At 39.9% G+C, this 17,053-nt stretch overlaps 4 protein-coding genes, 1 long non-coding RNA gene and 1 pseudogene across 6 annotated transcripts; 3 read left to right on the plus strand and 3 right to left on the minus strand.

The window, feature by feature from the left end:
• Positions 1-2,501: 2,501 nt before the first annotated feature.
• Positions 2,502-5,995, plus strand: LOC119085601 (poly(ADP-ribose) glycohydrolase). Of its 2 annotated transcripts, XM_037196024.1 has the most exons (5): positions 2,502-2,658; positions 2,989-3,077; positions 3,141-4,509; positions 4,956-5,046; positions 5,119-5,995. In XM_037196024.1, the coding sequence occupies exons 1-5, from the start codon at positions 2,625-2,627 to the stop codon at positions 5,903-5,905; spliced, it is 2,370 nt and encodes a 789-aa protein (XP_037051919.1). In that variant the 5' UTR covers positions 2,502-2,624; the 3' UTR covers positions 5,906-5,995. The 2 variants fall into 2 exon arrangements, with proteins under 2 accessions (XP_037051919.1, XP_037051920.1); XM_037196025.1 differs by lacking the exon at positions 2,502-2,658 and having other exon boundaries at positions 3,151-4,509.
• Positions 5,943-9,357, plus strand: LOC119085677 (serine-rich adhesin for platelets-like). Its single transcript, XM_037196126.1, has 3 exons — positions 5,943-5,967; positions 6,129-8,979; positions 9,043-9,357. Exons 1-3 carry the CDS (start codon positions 5,943-5,945, stop codon positions 9,212-9,214), a joined length of 3,048 nt encoding a protein of 1,015 aa, XP_037052021.1. The 3' UTR covers positions 9,215-9,357.
• Positions 9,358-10,016: 659 nt separating this feature from the next.
• Positions 10,017-10,957, minus strand: LOC119085602. The gene is made up of 3 exons (XR_005089322.1): positions 10,931-10,957; positions 10,388-10,478; positions 10,017-10,316 (listed from the first exon to the last, which is right to left on the minus strand). It is a non-coding gene; the product is annotated as an uncharacterized LOC119085602 (long non-coding RNA).
• Positions 10,958-11,130: 173 nt separating this feature from the next.
• On the minus strand, positions 11,131-13,408 carry LOC119085678 (annotated as a pseudogene).
• Positions 13,409-13,440: 32 nt separating this feature from the next.
• LOC119085606 (acyl-CoA-binding domain-containing protein 6) lies at positions 13,441-14,790 on the plus strand. The gene is made up of 2 exons (XM_037196029.1): positions 13,441-13,549; positions 13,661-14,790. The coding sequence occupies exon 2, from the start codon at positions 14,038-14,040 to the stop codon at positions 14,767-14,769; it is 732 nt and encodes a 243-aa protein (XP_037051924.1). The 5' UTR covers positions 13,441-13,549; positions 13,661-14,037; the 3' UTR covers positions 14,770-14,790.
• Positions 14,787-16,570, minus strand: LOC119085605 (NADH dehydrogenase (ubiquinone) complex I, assembly factor 6 homolog). Its single transcript, XM_037196028.1, has 5 exons — positions 16,334-16,570; positions 16,162-16,273; positions 15,916-16,035; positions 15,094-15,489; positions 14,787-15,034 (listed from the first exon to the last, which is right to left on the minus strand). The coding sequence occupies exons 1-5, from the start codon at positions 16,492-16,494 to the stop codon at positions 14,849-14,851; spliced, it is 975 nt and encodes a 324-aa protein (XP_037051923.1). The 5' UTR covers positions 16,495-16,570; the 3' UTR covers positions 14,787-14,848.
• Between the last annotated feature and the right edge of the window lie 483 nt (positions 16,571-17,053).

Genomic DNA, 17,053 nt, shown 5'->3' on the forward strand with positions numbered 1-17,053 from the left:
GTGTGTTGCACTATATGACACATCGGTAAAGTAAATTCCACCGATTCCACCATAAATTGGGCGAGTTTATGCCAGGGATGCGTTGCTTTCTTTCAAATGTTTTTTTAAATTCTAATCGATTGTGGATTTGAGCAAGGTTCTGAAAAAACAGGGTAAGACACTTCTGAGTTGATTACGAAGGCGGTGAAACACAAATTTTGACAATTTAAACATGTTTTGTTTAACACACTCATTACAGATTCGTGCACAATCTTTAACGAATGTGTTTCCCCCGCCTTCGTAAGTGTCTTAACCTGTTCTTTCAGAACCTTGGATTTGAGCTCTATTTCACAGGACTCTCAATTATTTCCACAATCTAAAGACTATTATGATCAGAGCGAGAAATTATAAATTTCCTAGAGGTACTTGTCAAAGTATTTGCTTCTTTTTCAACATGTTACGATGCGAGCGAGAGGACCAAGATCCTCGCCAAGATCAGTTTATTAAAAGTCGCCCTGGGTTGGGGCGAGGGGTGAGTCACTTTTAGATTAAATGGATTAAATGGTATTAAATGGATTAAATGGAATAAAAATTGGATTAAATAGGAAAAAAGTTCATTTTACCAAATACTTTAAAAGTCTTAAAATGGTTGATTTTGATCGAACCACGTACTACAAGTCATACTAGAACGTTAAAAAGCATAAAATTCCACTTTTAGAAGTTTTTACCAAAAAAAAAAATTCTATGTCTCACGAGTACTTAAACGCCCTGGGGATCGTGCGAATCTAATTTTCGTAATTAGTTTACAAATTTTTTAGGTGGGTGGCCTAATTATTTCAGTAAAACAAAAAAAAATTTTGGATTAAATGGATTAAATGGAAGTGACTCAGCCCTCGGGTTGGGATCCTTGTCAAAATATTTTCTTATCTTTCAACACAAAACTCTCTAGACTGTTATGATGATAGAGAAGGGAATAAAATTTGGCAATTCTCGTTTTGATCATAACAATCTATACATAAGATTTTCTCTTATTGGTGATTTACAACAAATGTCGCGACACCTAGCAGAAAAATACACAGTCACTTAGATGTATCCATAGAAAGTGGTCAGAAATGCGTAGCAGAAACAATATCGTACAAATCATACATACACTCGCGGAATTTTGAAAACCAACGCATTTTCTGTTTCGTGGTTTATTGGTTTTTTTTTGTGAATTTTGCATGTATTTTTATATGGAGAAATTAGAAACGCAGGTAAAACGTAGAAACAGAAAATGTGTCGGTTTTCAAAATTCCGTGTGTGTAAAACAGTGTTTTACTAAAACACAGAAACAGAAAATGTGTCCGTTTTCAAAATTCCGTGTGTGTGTATATAGAAAACGTTGGCACCTTTTGATCATGGAAAGCGCCAGTAAGACAAGCACAGGAGCTTTATTCTGCACATGTTATTACAATTACGTAAGACAATTAATATCAATCGTTAATATCAATCGTTTGTCTCGTTTTTGCAATCGTTGTGTTTGGATAGACTTTTCTGATTAGAGCGAGGCGACCAGTTTACTATAATTTACATGCTACATGCGTCGAAAGCCGTACTTTCCATGATTCAAGCCCTACTTTTGATGCTCTCAGCATGTAAAATCCATTACATAATTCGGGATAAAAATGAAAAGTCTCGTTTTCGTGTGTTTATTGACCTCGTCTACGCCTCGGATCAACAAAATTCCGAAACGCCGTTTCGACAGAAAAAATTTCGAACGTTTTACTCGTATATTTCGACTGTTTTTCAGTATTTGAAAATCGTAGTGTATGTAACCAACTCGGATATATCAAGTAGCTCTTTATTTTAATAAACTTCACTTTAAAAAAACAATTTTATTAAAAATAAATGTTGAATATCCAAAAAAAGACCAAAAAATGCTTCATACCCCACTTCGACGTGGATACATCGAGGAACTCCTTATATTAGTTGATCTCACTCTTATATGCAGTAAATAATGAATAACCACATGAAAAACCTCAAAAAAACGATAAAATTTTGTCGATTTGGGGTGGTACCACTAAAGGTGCTCCAACCCTCTGCCTGCAGTGAAACTTATCCAAGGATGATTTTCCATAGCATGGTACTACTGAGGCTAGGCTATCTTGCCATACATACCATGCCATGGACTTGTGTCACTGCAGGCGGTCAGGAACTTGGGAAAATCACCTATTTTTTTACCTAAAATCATTGATATCAAAATTTTCACAGTGAACTTCACCGGACTTTACTGTACGCACTCCAAATATTTGTAACTTGTCAGTTGCGTGTATAAAATTCCATAAGAACTGTCAATCTACGCCTTGGCGCAGTGTTCTAAGAAGTAATGTTAACAAACCAGAAAATACGTGGATTTGCCCAGATACTGAAGTCTAAAACAAAATCAGACGAATTCTCTGATGCGCTTTGAATTCATAAATTCCGCCTTCTCGATCTTCACCAAGAATCTACCATATCTGTGTAACTGACGTAACTGAACAAAATAAATGTTTTTTGCAGGCGCGCTGTCAAATGTGCAAATACATACACCGAATACACACATTTATTTTTGATATTTTGAAATTTGTTGTACCTTACTGGACTGTAAAGAAGAAAAAACAAGAATAATGAGCGATGATGGGATGGATCCAATGGACGTAGGTGAGTAGTGCATGACAACAAACGAAAAATAGCTGTGAATTCCATCGCTAAATCGATTTAAAATTGTAAAAATAAAGTAGCCGTGAATGAAGAAACACTGAATGATGATGTAGATCTACTAAATGATAATATGTCCAAATGACGAAATATTTACTTATACGCCTTTGGAATGAAATGAAAAAATATTTAGAGATCACATTCGATAGAGCTCGGAAGCGAACCTTGCAATTCCCTTTTGCCGAATTTATTTTGCTTGCGTAAGGTTATCTTCCCAACCCAAGTAAACTGTTGCGTTTTGCTTTGTAATTGTTTGCCTTTCATTGCTTGTAGATGAAAACGGGGATTCGGATCAAAATAACGAGAATTGCGGTCATAAAATGGAAGACATCTACCGTCTAAGCAGCGAGTGGGACCTGAGAGTAAGTACCACACAGTCTATTTATCAATCCAACCGAATGTGCGAACTCAGAAAAAAACGTTAGCATTTTCCAGGAGTGAAACCATCGCCAATTCACACAGTCCTATATCAAACACCCATCCTAAATGCCACCGTTCCGCCCATACCACATAAAGGGCCCGGCAGATGGGATGCGAATCATGTTCGCCTGCCATGTGCCCAACAGAATCAGTATGTCGTTAGGAATGAAGACGACACTGAGGAAGTGAAGGAACGTTGGTCGCTGATTCGCACGGCTCTTTCGCAGGATATTCGAACGTCACATGATTTAGTAGCAGCAATATTGTCATACAATACGAAATACAGCAAGACGTGGCGATTCAATGGACTGCACAAATTGTTCCAAGACAGTGACGAGAAAGCCTGCGAGTCATTTTTTACGGAACTTTTGCCGAAAATCATTCGACTGGCACTCGCTCTGCCGGAGCTAATACCGTCCGCCATTCCACTATTGAAACGGGGCACAACTAAATCAATTTCATTTAGCCAGGAGCAAATTGCATCGTTGCTAGCCAACGCGTTTCTATGTACATTTCCACGCCGTAACGCACAGGGAAAACGATCCGAGTACCGATCATTTCCCGATATTAATTTCAATCGATTGTTTGAATCGTCCGAACACAATGTCGTTGAGAAGCTCAAGTGCATTTGTCACTATTTTCGTCGTGTGACTAATAATATGCCCACCGGTGTGGTAACGTTCACTAGACGTTGTATGCCAGACAAACATCGGATCAGATGGGATAAATGGGAGGGCGATTTTAAGGCAACCAAATTACATGTTACAGCTTACGGGACGATTGAAGATGATGGACGCGGTCTGTTGCAGGTAGATTTTGCTAATAAATTTTTGGGCGGTGGTGTACTCGGATTCGGATGTGTTCAAGAGGAAATTCGTTTTGTCATTTGTCCGGAAATGATTGTGAGCAAATTGATAACGGAAGTGCTTGACAAAAATGAAGCGTTACTGATGATCGGTTGCGAGAGATTCAGCTCATACAGCGGATACGCTTCGACGTTTGAGTGGAATGACAATTTCATAGACCGAACTCCATACGACGAGTCTAGGCGTCGATTGTGTAATGTTGTTGCAATCGATGCGTTGAATTTCTATGCAGCGTCTGACCAGTACAGAGAAGAATTGATCCGGCGGGAATTGGACAAGGCATATGTCGGATACTATCATGAACTGAAGTCTCCGGCACCTGGCGTAGCCACTGGAAATTGGGGCTGTGGTGCATTTGGTGGTAACAAACGACTGAAAGCGCTTATACAACTGATGGTTTGTTGCGTAACGTGCCGACCAATGGTTTACTTCACATTTTTTGATAAAGAGCTGAGAGATGAACTGCTGGAAATGCGAAAATTTTTGGTCGACGAAGGCATCACAGTTGGTACGTGTTAAATTCAAATTTAATTGTCTAGCGTACAACTTCGTATTTGCGGCGAACACTGTGTATCGTTCAAGATGATAAATGCATTTGTTGCACCTCTCCCGGGATTTTATTGGAATTTCGTAGAATGAAGAGTTATGACTTAATCGTCTGACTCATCGCTACTTAAGAATGCTTTGGGATATGTAAAGTGTGACCTGATTTCTACATCTATTCAATGAAAGCGATGAACTGGCATTGATAAACAAACAGCTTCAGAATCAACAGGATCAACAGGTCCGAATTTTCCAAATCCTTAGACTTATGCGTCTCTTTGATAGCTTCAATTCGTTGAAGTAAAAAACACATTTTTTAGAATTACTGACTCTCCAAACTCTCCGGGAAACTATTGCTTGTCACTTTAGCTAAAAAGTCGAATTGTCTAATCAAATTTTCTCTCCCTAAAGCCGAACTCTGGTCATCACTGGTGCAGATTCGTAATCACAAGATCCCACCCGAACATATATATTCATTCATCTACCAGTGGCATCGTGACATGTTCGTATTCCAGACAAAAAAAAAATCAGTCCCATTGCCCCTCGAGACTAATTGTACATTTTTCGTTCGTAGAAAATATGCTCATCTGATGTTGAACGACTCACCAAATTTTGACTCTACTGACGTACCGCTTACTGAATCGTCAGCGATACCGTCATCATCAACTGAATCGTCGTCTAATTTCCAATGGCCCAGCAAGAAAAACCGCCAATCAATACCGACGAGTACATTTTATAGCAAATCTAACTGTGATACAACAACGAAACAGGAAACGTCGCCAGATAAGTCGTCACATGAGGCGGACCTGTATCGAAAATCAAAATCGTCTCTGTTGGATCCGGCTGATCGCGAGTACTATCAAAAGGAGTTTACCAAAATTCACTCGAAACAAACCGTTACTGGCGGATCGTCTTTATTAGACGCTCTCGATGAAGATTACGGCGCACGTCGAACAGCTACCGACCAGACTGATTTGCCATCGTCAAAATCGGATCGGTTGGATGCGGCGGATCGCTACGGAAATGTTACTGGTGAATCGTCGTTATTGAATGCACTGGATGAAAACTACGATGATTGTAATATCGATCAAATGGTTGACGATCATGCCAATTTGCCATCATCACAACCGATTGATCAACCTAATGGCAATGTTGATATGTTTGCGAGCACTGATGGTGCTGATAGGGAACAAAAAATTGACAGTCAGGAGAAGTCAGTCTCGAATGAAGAATCGAATGAGGATTCTCAGGATGTTATTCCGTGTACACCTCCACCGGAAAAATCTCTGAAGCGGAAAGCTAACTCTAATAAAAAGCAGATAAAAATCACGGACATTTATCCGAAACTGAACGTTAATTAACGAGTTATTTGAGAGTCGCTCAGCCAATCATTGAACAATGTTCGCAAAAGAAAGTTTTGTTTGTAATAAAATCTGTTTTGTTTGGGAAAATCCAGGAAGATAAGCTGGCCGAAGTTTCTAGTGAGAAAAAGAAACCACAAACGAGACGACAATGCCAAAAAGATCTGGAGGAGTGGAACCAAATGCGCCGGATGAAGAAGGGCGAATGGGACAATTACGTGAGACAAACCGTTGCTTCGGATAAAACAGGCAAAAGTTCACGCGAAGAAACGAGTGAAAAAACGAAGATCAAAAATTCGTACAAAATCGGCGGACGAAGCAAACGTTTCAGCAGAGAACGAGGCTAATCAGACAACTGATATTCAAGCGAGACTATTGGAGGAAGCGTTGCAGAGTGCAAAGAAACCGGCTTCACCTGTGATCAGAAATAGCACGGCGGCTGAAATTGAAACGGAAACCAATCAAACGGAACCGTTGAAGTCCAGTCCATCGCCAGTTGTATCTAATCATAAAACAGATGTTAAGAATTCTTCTAGTCCGAGCAAGCGGTCTAGTGGCGGACGAAAACAATTGATCCAAATTAAGCTTCCTGCGTCTGCAAAGAAAAAACCGAACGTGCCAATTAAACGGAGGTCAAGATCACTAACTCAACGTGTAGTCAGTCTTCCACCAGAAGCACAAAAGCCACCGGTGGAAACTTCACGAATTGATCCATCCCAAACCATTGACATTGATCTGATAAGTCCGATTGAGCATCCCAAAGGATTGAGTAATCCAGTGAAAAGTGGCGTCAACCTGAACAGCTTTTTAGAGACACCATGCAAGGAATCGTCATCATTCAAATACCCAATTACGCCGGGAATTGTCATTTCATCGTCAATAAAAACACCCGGTGTTCGACTGAACAAAGAGTATGATTCATTGATCAAATTTCCTGAATACCCTACTCCATCGTTTGCTATTACCCCTGGACGCACCAAAACACCATTGAGCCAGACGAGCAGCCAAAAAGATGGCAGTTCTTATAACCGTGCAACGGATTATTCGTCGGGAAGCTCGTACTACAAGCCAGATGAATCAGACGACATTGACAGAAATATCGACGCTTTGATCAAAGAATCGGTAAAGGAATATCGAAATCAAATTGTAGAAAGCGGTTTGGGTGTTCATCCACAACAACACATCGATTCATGCAACGATCAAGAGGCATCGGATGGAGAATTAAGTGACTCGTCATCATCTACCTCTTCGTCATCGCAGTCATCATCCACTTCAACGTGCAGCTCATCACCTTCTATTTCAGACGATAGCAGAGCCCAAGCACAAGCATCTGAGGACGCCAAACGGTTGCTCATAGCTCAAAGAACTCAGCAGCAGCTACAATTAGAACAGGTTCGTCTGCGCACAATGGCTACATTGAAATCCGACAATAAAATCGAAAGATTCCGTAAACCTAAGACAAAGATTTCCACTCTGCAACGGCAAAAAGTTATGGATGGAACTGGCATGATAAAGAAGCCGGTACAAACTTTGAAAATGACTGGGAATTCAACGCCAAAAGTTCTTCCGAAAGTTTTGCCAAAACATGTGAACAGACCGAATCCAAAAACGATAACCACCACCACACCATCGAAACGAAAAATCGCTACACCGAGACGAGTCATCTACTTGGATTATAAAGATACGTTAAAGGCAGGCGTACGAGTAGTGTCAAACGACAGAAAATCTGAACAATTACAGTCCCAATCAAACGACAACGCAACAGTAGATACTTTGAAGCTGGTTCAAAACACTAATCCGACAAGACCAGTTACCCCAATGGAAACCATTGACGCCATCGAAAATCATATAGCAACGACGTGTCAGCAGAATTCGTTTGTAGAAAGTCCAACAAAGCCGACCAACGAGAATCAAGTTGATACACCGAACCTCCTGCAGCAACTGCAGGATAAAAGCGAAGTAACTGATAATGCGTCAACTCCCGAAGGGGTGGGAAGTTCATCGAAACGAGAAATTTTGGTACGAGAACTGTTCGGCGACGGAACAATGTCAGACAGTGATTTTATGGATACGCCAGTGAAGACAGCAAACACCAGTCGAGGTCAATCGAATGCAATTTTAATTTCAAACGACGTTGCAATGAAAAAGAATCCGTCGTCTGCTAAGAAAACTGTTCCAAATGTGTCAAAAATCAACGAAAAGTCTACAATTAGCACGAGCTCAATTACAGCCAGAACACATTCGAAGGATACTATTCCCAACAAATCCAAGGCTGACGACGCAAAAGCGGTCGACTCCATGGCTGCCGAGCCAACGCATGCTGACTTAAAGGCTGCTGACTCCAAAGTAATGGAACCGAAAATAACTGACTCTAAAATTACTGACTCCAAAGTTACGGAACCTCACGTTGCTGACTCCAACGTTAGTAGCTCCAATTCCAAAGAAAGCAAATCTGTCGAGGCAATGGCTAAGGAAAACAAAGAATCCAAAGTTCTGGATTCACCTAAATCACTCGCAATCGAACAAGTATCTGCCAATAACATACTTTTAGTTGCCGACAATGCAACTTCTACGGAATGTACAAAGGATCATGCGCAAGCAATAACCAGTGATTCACCCGATTCACCCAGTGAATCTGAAGACGGTGACGATTATGATGACTGCACTTTAATTTCATCGTCGCTAATAATGAATGGATCCAACAGAATCTATCACAATGTCATATCCGACTCAAAAGAATGTGCAATCAAGTCAAACACAGAAAGTCTGGATCTTCGACCGATGACCACCTTTTTGGGTGATGCGAAAATAGTGATTAGAACATGCGAGGAAGTCGTCCTATTCAACTCTTCTCCAACGGCGGTTTCACCACAAGCATCCGCAACGAAAACTGTGCCGAAGAAACGAATAAATATCAAAGCGGTTGAAGGTGCTCGCAAGGCTGATGAACGATGTAAGAAAGTGCAAAAACCAAATTCTGACGGGACGGACAACAATACGACGTTGGAAAAGAATGCTCGTTTCAATATAATTGCAAAACACAAAGGACCTATTGATGCACACCCATCATCTAGGTAAGTTCTGCATTCAAAAAACGCTCCTTTCACTCGTTCAATTTAAAAACCCAATATTTTCAGTCGTGATCAACGAAAATCCGTGCAGCCATCGGATGAGCCACAACAAAGTGCTGGAACGTCTAATGAAATTAAGAAGTCCAGCCAACCACATACCAAAATTCCACCTCTGCTGAAGGACATGGACATCAACAAAGTGTTGGGAAAAATTCATCCATCCAAGGAAATTGTGTAGTCGTGTTTAGTGTCCGGCCCGACAGTATAAGTTCATTTAAATGTTTGATGAAGGCAGCGTTAGATCCTTGTTAATATCCGCTACCGATTATTTATGTTTTAGTTTTAAGTTTTACTTGATACAGAAGTAAAAATGAATGACAACAAATCACCGGCTTTTTATTCGTGGTCTCCGGGAGTTGCAGCTGAACAAAGGCTGCCGTAAATAAAATTAAAATTTATTTTTCCCAAACAAAACAGATTTTATTACAAACAAAACTTTCTTTTGCGAACATTGTTCAATGATTGGCTGAGCGACTCTCAAATAACTCGTTAATTAACGTTCAGTTTCGGATAAATGTCCGTGATTTTTATCTGCTTTTTATTAGAGTTAGCTTTCCGCTTCAGAGATTTTTCCGGTGGAGGTGTACACGGAATAACATCCTGAGAATCCTCATTCGATTCTTCATTCGAGACTGACTTCTCCTGACTGTCAATTTTTTGTTCCCTATCAGCACCATCAGTGCTCGCAAACATATCAACATTGCCATTAGGTTGATCAATCGGTTGTGATGATGGCAAATTGGCATGATCGTCAACCATTTGATCGATATTACAATCATCGTAGTTTTCATCCAGTGCATTCAATAACGACGATTCACCAGTAACATTTCCGTAGCGATCCGCCGCATCCAACCGATCCGATTTTGACGATGGCAAATCAGTCTGGTCGGTAGCTGTTCGACGTGCGCCGTAATCTTCATCGAGAGCGGTCTAATAAAGACGATCCGCCAGTAACGGTTTGTTTCGGAGTGAATTTTTGGTAAACTCCTTTTGATAGTACTCGCGATCAGCCGGATCCAACAGAGACGATTTTGATTTTCGATACAGGTCCGCCTCATGTGACGACTTATCTGGCGACGTTTCCTGTTTCGTTGTTGTATCACAGTTAGATTTGCTATAAAATGTACTCGTCGGTATTGATTGGCCGGTTTTTCTTGCTGGGCCATTGGAAATTAGACGACGATTCAGTTGATGATGACGGTATCGCTGACGATTCAGTAAGCCGGTACGTCAGTAGAGTCAAAATTGGTGAGTCGTTCAACATCAGATGAGCATATTTTCTACGAACGAAAAATGTACAATTAGTCTCGGAGGGGCAATGGGACTGATTTTTTTTGTCTGGAATACGAACATGTCACGATGCCACTGGTAGATGAATGAATATATATGTTCGGGTGGGATCTTGTGATTACGAATCTGCACCAGTGATGACCAGAGTTCGGCTTTAGGGAGAGAAAATTTGAATTAGACAATTCGGACTTTTTAGCTAAAGTGACAAGCAATAGTTTCCCGGAGAGTTTGGAGAGTCCAGTAATATCTAAAAAATGTGTTTTTTACTTCAACGAATTGAAGCTATATCAAAGAGACGCATAAGTCTAAGGATTTGGAAAATTCGGACCTGTGATCCTGTTGATTCTGAAGCTGTTTGTTTATCAATGCCAGTTCATCGCTTTCATTGAATAGATGTAGAAATCAGGTCACACTTTACATATCCCAAAGCATTCTTAAGTAGCGATGATCCAGACGATTAAGTCATAAACTCTTCATTCTACGAAATTCAATAAAATCCCGGGAAGGTGCAACAAATGCATTTATCATCCTTGAACCGATACACAGTGTTCGCCGCAAATACGAAGTTGTACGCTAGACAATTAAATTTGAATTTAACACGTACCAACTGTGATGCCTTCGTCGACCAAAATTCGCATTTCAGCAGTTCATCTCTCAGCTCTTTATCAAAAAATGTGAAGTAAACCATATGGTCGGCAACGTTACGCAACAACCAATCAGTTGTTATAAGCGCTTTTCAGTCGTTTGTTACCACCAAATGCACCACAGCCCAATTTCCAGTGGCTACGCCAGGTGCCGGAGACTTCAGTTCATGATAGTATCCGACATTATGCCTTTGTCCAATTCCCGCGGATCAATCTTCTCTGTATGGTCAGACGCTGCATAGAAATTCAACGCATCGATTGCAAAACATTACACAATCGACGCCTAGACTCGTCGTATGAAGTTCGGTCTATGAAATTGTATTTCCACTCAAACGTCGAAGCGTATCCGCTGTATGAGCTGAATCTCTCGCAACCGATCATCAGTAAACGCTTCATTTTGTCAAGCACTTCCGTTATCAATTTGCTCACAATCATTTCCGGACAAATGACAAAACGAATTTCCTCTTGAACACATCCGAATCCGAGTACACCACCGCCCAAAAATTTATAGCAAAATCTACCTGCAACAGACCGCGTCCATCATCTTCAATCGTCCCGTAACTGTAACATGTAATTTGGTTGCCTTAAAATCGCCTCCCATTTATCCCATCTGATCGAATGTTTGTCTGGCATACAACGTCTAGTGAACGTTACCACACCGGTGGGCAATATTATTAGTCACACGACGAAAATAGTGACAAATGCACTTGAGCTTCTCAACGACATTGTGTTCGGACGATTCAAACAATCGATTGAAATTAATATCGGAAATGATCGGTACTGGATCGTTTTCCCTGTGCGTTACGGCGTGGAAATGTACATAGAAACGCGTTGGCTAGCAACGATGCAATTTGCTCCTGGCTAAATGAAATTGATTTAGTTGTGCCCCGTTTCAATAGTGAATGGCGGACGGTATTTAGCTCGGCAGAGCGAGTGCCAGTCGAATGATTTTCGCAGGACAAAAGTTCCGTAAAAAAATGACTCGCAGCTTATCTCTTCTGGATCGAACATCATACAGTGTAGACAAACAAACGGAGAGTAAGGAGTGTTTGAACGCAGTATCGATGAGACTGTTTTTAAATGCCCTTGCTGAGTCATTTTTTGGTTTTTTTTACGGAAGCATTGCCAGACTGTTATTTTGACGTGTAGTAGGCGTTATTGCCCACGCCTTCGGCTCTGGCAATAATGTCCTACACGTCAAAATAACAATCTTGGCAACAGGTACATAATATATATTATAACATACGCGCGGTGTTCGGATGTCAAAATTACTTAACTAGAAGAATAATTCAAAAATTACACTTCAGGTCTATGTTGTTATCTCGTTTCCGCTTATGTGATAAAATAGAGTACACACTTGTCACTATCAGTCTCGGCAAGCCTCGACTTCTTCGTGACAAGTGTGTAATATTTATTACCACGTACCCGCGGTGTTCGGATGTCAAAATTACTTAACTCAAATAATTCAACAATTACACTTCAGGGTCTATGCTGTTGTCTCGTTTTCCCTTATGTAATAAAATAGAGTGCACAATTAATATATATTAACTGCTAGCGCGAAAAACAGATACATAAAGTAAACTTTATGCTCGGATCGGGTTAAAAACTTCCCACTGGGCAAAATAAAAATTTGAGAGCAGGTATAATGTACTATTACATGCTCTTGAAACCTAAACCAAATTTCTTGTTTTCCCCAAGTGAAAATTAAGCCACTTTCGAAAGGGAAAGCAAAAGCATGCAAAAGATGATACGTTTTGACGATTTGGTAGGCGTGGTACATAACCCAAATCGTCAAAACAAACATTTTGGGCAGAGTTACATAAACTCAACTCAATTTAAGTTTACAACAATTGGTTAGCATTCTACAGTTTCACATCGTTCTACATGTTGTCAACAAAAGAAGCGTAAAGCGTGTCGTTTCACTCATACATACGTGTGAAATTGAAGAAATGTATGGCTCCTTCGGGTCGGGCCATAACGTCCCCACTCGTCAAAATAAAAGTTTGGAACCTCGGACGTAATGTACTAATTTCATACAGATACGTAATAATTATTACTTCATTTCTTTGAACATGTTATTTGCTATATACGGTGTTAGAGTAGAGCGAGATGGAAAATCAACTCGGGGTCTGCTGTTATCGATAATACAAGAGTATCTGACAGAAGACCCGAGATGGAACAATAGGTTGTTATTTCGCCATCTCTCTCACTTAAACACTCTATAAGAACGCATTAGTGTGCGGTTGACGTTTATTCCAAGGCTGTATACTTTGGGGAGGTCAAAGTATACAGCCTTGTTTTATTCCTTAAGTAATCGATAACAGATTATAGAGCTGACCGTGACAAATTAAAACAAGACGAAATAACTCGAATATTTGTTTTAAAAAAATCCCACGTTTTTGTTCAAGAGTCACGAATTTTTCAGCTGGGCCATTCATTTCCAACACAATCTGACAAATTCGGTGAGAGATTGTGTGACATTTAATAATTTTTTCTGGTGCAATCAAGGCCGGTGGAGTTAAACGAGTGAAACTAACGAGCTGTATTTTCCTTCGTTTAAGAAAGAATCCTCATTCGATGTAAGTGATGACTTTGTACATTCTCACTGTCACGAAAAATTAACCAATGAAGTTACATCAAAACGACATTAAATCTGTGACCTAACCGCAAATAAATCATCTGTTTTTCAGAATTTTTTTTGAAAGGAGATGGCATCAGTTCCACGCGCTGCACTAAGATTGTACGTTGGAGGTCTACCTTGGACTGTCGGACACACTGAGTTGAGAGACTTCTTTAAAGGCTTTGGTCGCGTAATTTCATCGAGTGTTCAATATAATAAGAAGACTGGATGTTCAAAAGGTTTTGCATTTGTTTTGTTAGAAAACGACGGTCAAGTTTTGCAAAAATTGGGAAATAACAGTCTTGTGCTAGAGGGTGCGACTTTAGATGTTCAGCTTGAACGCCAAGAATAAACACAACTGCAACGACTGTCTAACTTGATTTAATAGTTGCTCGTTTAGTTTAAAATTAGTTTTAGTTTTTGTTATTACTATTAAGTAAGGGAAATATGTCCATCAGTTCGGAATTTGGAGAGGATTTATCCGAAATAGAACCAAAGTTTGATCGCGCCGCAACGTATCTACAAAGCATTGTTTCCGAATTGGATCAAAAAACTTTACTATCATTTTATGGACTGTACAAGCAGGCAACGGTCGGTCCGTGTAACACTCCCAAGCCAGGAATTTTCAATTTGCAAGCTAAAGCAAAGTGGAATGCGTGGAATGAGCTAAGCAATACGCCCAAAGACGTTGCCATGGGTCGATATGTTGACGATATGGAACAGCTGCGCCCAAATTGGGATGCAAACAACAAAAGCCGATCGAAAGATCAATGGGTTTCAGTGTCAACGTTTCAAATGGATGGTGACGATTTGGTGGAATTGGCAGAAAAGTCCCATTTTGACTTTGTGAAGGAAGGCGATTTGGAGAATTTATCAAAATGTCAGTCGATCGGGTCAAATTTGAATACACTTGATGAAGATGGTCTCGGTCTAATCCATTGGGCGGCTGATCGTGGTAATACGTCAATCTTACAATTTCTACTGAATAGCGGCATTGACATAAATATGGTTGATTCTGACGGACAGACTGCTTTGCATTACGCATCGTCCTGTGGGCATTTAGAATGTGTACAATTATTGCTTAAATTCGGGGCCGATCGCACGATCAAAGATAATCAATCCCAATGTTGTTTGGATGTTGCTGAGAATACATCGGTTGCTGATCTATTGCGAAACTAATAAATATTTTCACTTTGTAAATTTGAAAATGTTTCTATTTCTCGTGGGGTCACGACTCTCTACACATCGCATCAATTTGTTAATAGTTTTTCCGAAGATAATTCCAATAGTACATGACTGGAAGTAACGAGTCCCTTCTAGCTAATTGTTGATGAGTCAGATGAAAATCACATTTTCTCAATCGCTCCAGATATCGATCGATAGCCACAGCTGGTAGTAGCAATTGTTTGATATTCGATGGAACTTTCGATGATAATTTTCTGGCCTGAAACATTTCGATCTGACTTTGTCACAACGAAGCACAAGAAAATGGAAAACACAAACCTTCTCCAAATGTGAATTGGCTGCACTGGCTACGTCAAAGACACAGTCCTGAACGCCCTTATCGTCGATTTTATTTCGTAAAATTCTTTCTTGACTGACTCCGTGCTTAAGCATTATTTCTTGCGGTATACAAACTCCTTTCGATCGGTCGACCCTCGATTGGGCTCTCAACATGTTGGTGATACCTTGAGCTTTGCCCAAATGCGACAGCGCGTGATCGACATCGAGACTTTCGCTTTTCAGTATTTTAGCCAGCAAATAGTACATAGATGAAACAGACTCTTCAGCATACTGTTCCAGTTCCTTGGTTGTCACGAACAGTCGATTCGGTGGACGTTCTCGACATTTTATTAACCGCATTAGGTACATTTTGTTCAGATTGTGAGATGTAATGGCCTGGTGTGAAAGAAAGCAGTTGAGTTACAGTTTTAGTTGCAGCCTGAATGTAGAATATGGTTGGATCGATGAAGTTCTACATTTGAGGTCCGGCGCCATTTCAGATCAGGCAACTTAAAAGTCATTCAAATAGTGCAATCAATAGATGCCTGATTTAAAATGGAAATCGTCATTCGGATTCTTCGAAATGGACTTAGTGAAGAAGAAATCTTCAAAGTGTCGAAATTAGCAATCCCACTCCCCAAAGTCTGTTGTATTTTGAGGAGTGAGATTGCTCGTTTAGGTACTTTGAGGATTATATTTCCTCTCGATGTAAAATGTTCCAAAGAATTAGGCAAAAAAAATCATCAAGTTTAATGTGACAAATTCATCTCAACAACCTTCAACTCAGGCGACCAGGATATCACACTATCGGTCAACAATTACCAAATGAATTTCTTTAATCACAGGATGATCAGGTATTTTCGAGGCTTTCGGGCTAAAAATACTCTCTATGGCATCGTACCAGAACTTCAGTCGCATTGTTCCAATTTTATCATCAGAAACCTGAAATTATGGAAAAATAAGATGCACATGACAATGGCAAGTCAGATCACTAGGCTATGGAATTTTAAGAAAATTGGCACATCATCGTATTTAGATCTTTGTGTATGATTCTTGTAACGCACTTACAACACTCGCAATTTTCGAGACTTCAACATTGAGCGCACGAATTCCAAACGTACTTCGTCGAGGCTTTTCAGTCATCAGTAGCGCACACAGGTAGTTTTCATAGTCATGCTGCCTACGGAATTGTTAACTGTTATAGATCAGGGCCGGTAATTTGTCTCAATTTGTACAATACCTAACCAAATCGAAACAGTAATTTGCAGACGCTTGATTTGAATTTGAATTCACGTCGACGTGAGTACCGGTCGTACTAGACGTAAATTGTCTTCGTTTAAGAGGTTCATAGTAGATCGACGATTTGTTTGTCCTGGCACAATTATTTAACAATCTGAACATGTCTTATTATTGACCGCTCATTGTTTTGGTTATACCATAATAATCGCACAGAACTGTCATCCTCTGTCAAAAATTAGTTTGATTTACGTTGTCGCGGCGTGGACATCACCTAAATGATTGTCGCGGGAACTTGAGATTGTTCGTTCGAAATTGGAGATGTACGAGTAGCCTGTCATCTGTTATCGATAACGACGACAAAAAAATGACAAGCTCTGGGTAATATGACCTTTTATATAGTAAAATGCATGTTAAAAAATTGAAGTACAAGATTCGAACTAAAATCGGCCGATTAAAAATACCTTGATCGATGGAAGTAACATACCCGATAATAATACTAAGGGCAATGCAGTTCTCACTTCAAAGGAAGTCAAAGGTTTTTTTTCTTTGATGATTATAGTTCAACAAATTTTGTTGTACATAAAGTTAAAATCGCAAAAAATGTGTATTTTAGAAGTTCGATAAATGAACTTGAAGTCTTGAAGAGCAAAGTTGACCCAATGAAAAGTCTCGGTTTAAGGAAAACATTATCTTTGTAAACCTACTGATTTAATTAGTCTTC

The sequence above is a fragment of the Bradysia coprophila genome, chromosome X, assembly GCF_014529535.1.
Source record: "Bradysia coprophila strain Holo2 chromosome X, BU_Bcop_v1, whole genome shotgun sequence".
NCBI lineage: Eukaryota > Metazoa > Arthropoda > Insecta > Diptera > Sciaridae > Bradysia > Bradysia coprophila.

Excerpts from the sequence above, each read along its gene's own strand:
- LOC119085601 (XM_037196024.1), top strand. The coding sequence starts at position 2,625 with ATGAGCGATGATGGGATGGATCCAATGGACGTAG. Across the intron at positions 2,659-2,988 it reads GATGGATCCAATGGACGTAG|ATGAAAACGGGGATTCGGAT; the intron begins GTGAGTAGTGCA and ends CATTGCTTGTAG. Across the intron at positions 5,047-5,118 it reads TACCAGTGGCATCGTGACAT|AAAATATGCTCATCTGATGT; the intron begins GTTCGTATTCCA and ends TTTCGTTCGTAG.
- LOC119085677 (XM_037196126.1), top strand. The coding sequence starts at position 5,943 with ATGTTCGCAAAAGAAAGTTTTGTTT. Across the intron at positions 5,968-6,128 it reads CGCAAAAGAAAGTTTTGTTT|ACAAACCGTTGCTTCGGATA; the intron begins GTAATAAAATCT and ends CAATTACGTGAG. Across the intron at positions 8,980-9,042 it reads GATGCACACCCATCATCTAG|TCGTGATCAACGAAAATCCG; the intron begins GTAAGTTCTGCA and ends CAATATTTTCAG.
- LOC119085606 (XM_037196029.1), top strand. The coding sequence starts at position 14,038 with ATGTCCATCAGTTCGGAATTTGGAGAGGATTTATCCGAAATAGAACCA.
- LOC119085605 (XM_037196028.1), bottom strand. The coding sequence starts at position 16,494 with ATGTTCAGATTGTTAAATAATTGTGCCAGGACAAACAAATCGTCGATC. Across the intron at positions 16,274-16,333 it reads TACTGTTTCGATTTGGTTAG|GCAGCATGACTATGAAAACT; the intron begins GTATTGTACAAA and ends ACAATTCCGTAG. Across the intron at positions 15,035-15,093 it reads CCAATTCACATTTGGAGAAG|GCCAGAAAATTATCATCGAA; the intron begins GTTTGTGTTTTC and ends GAAATGTTTCAG.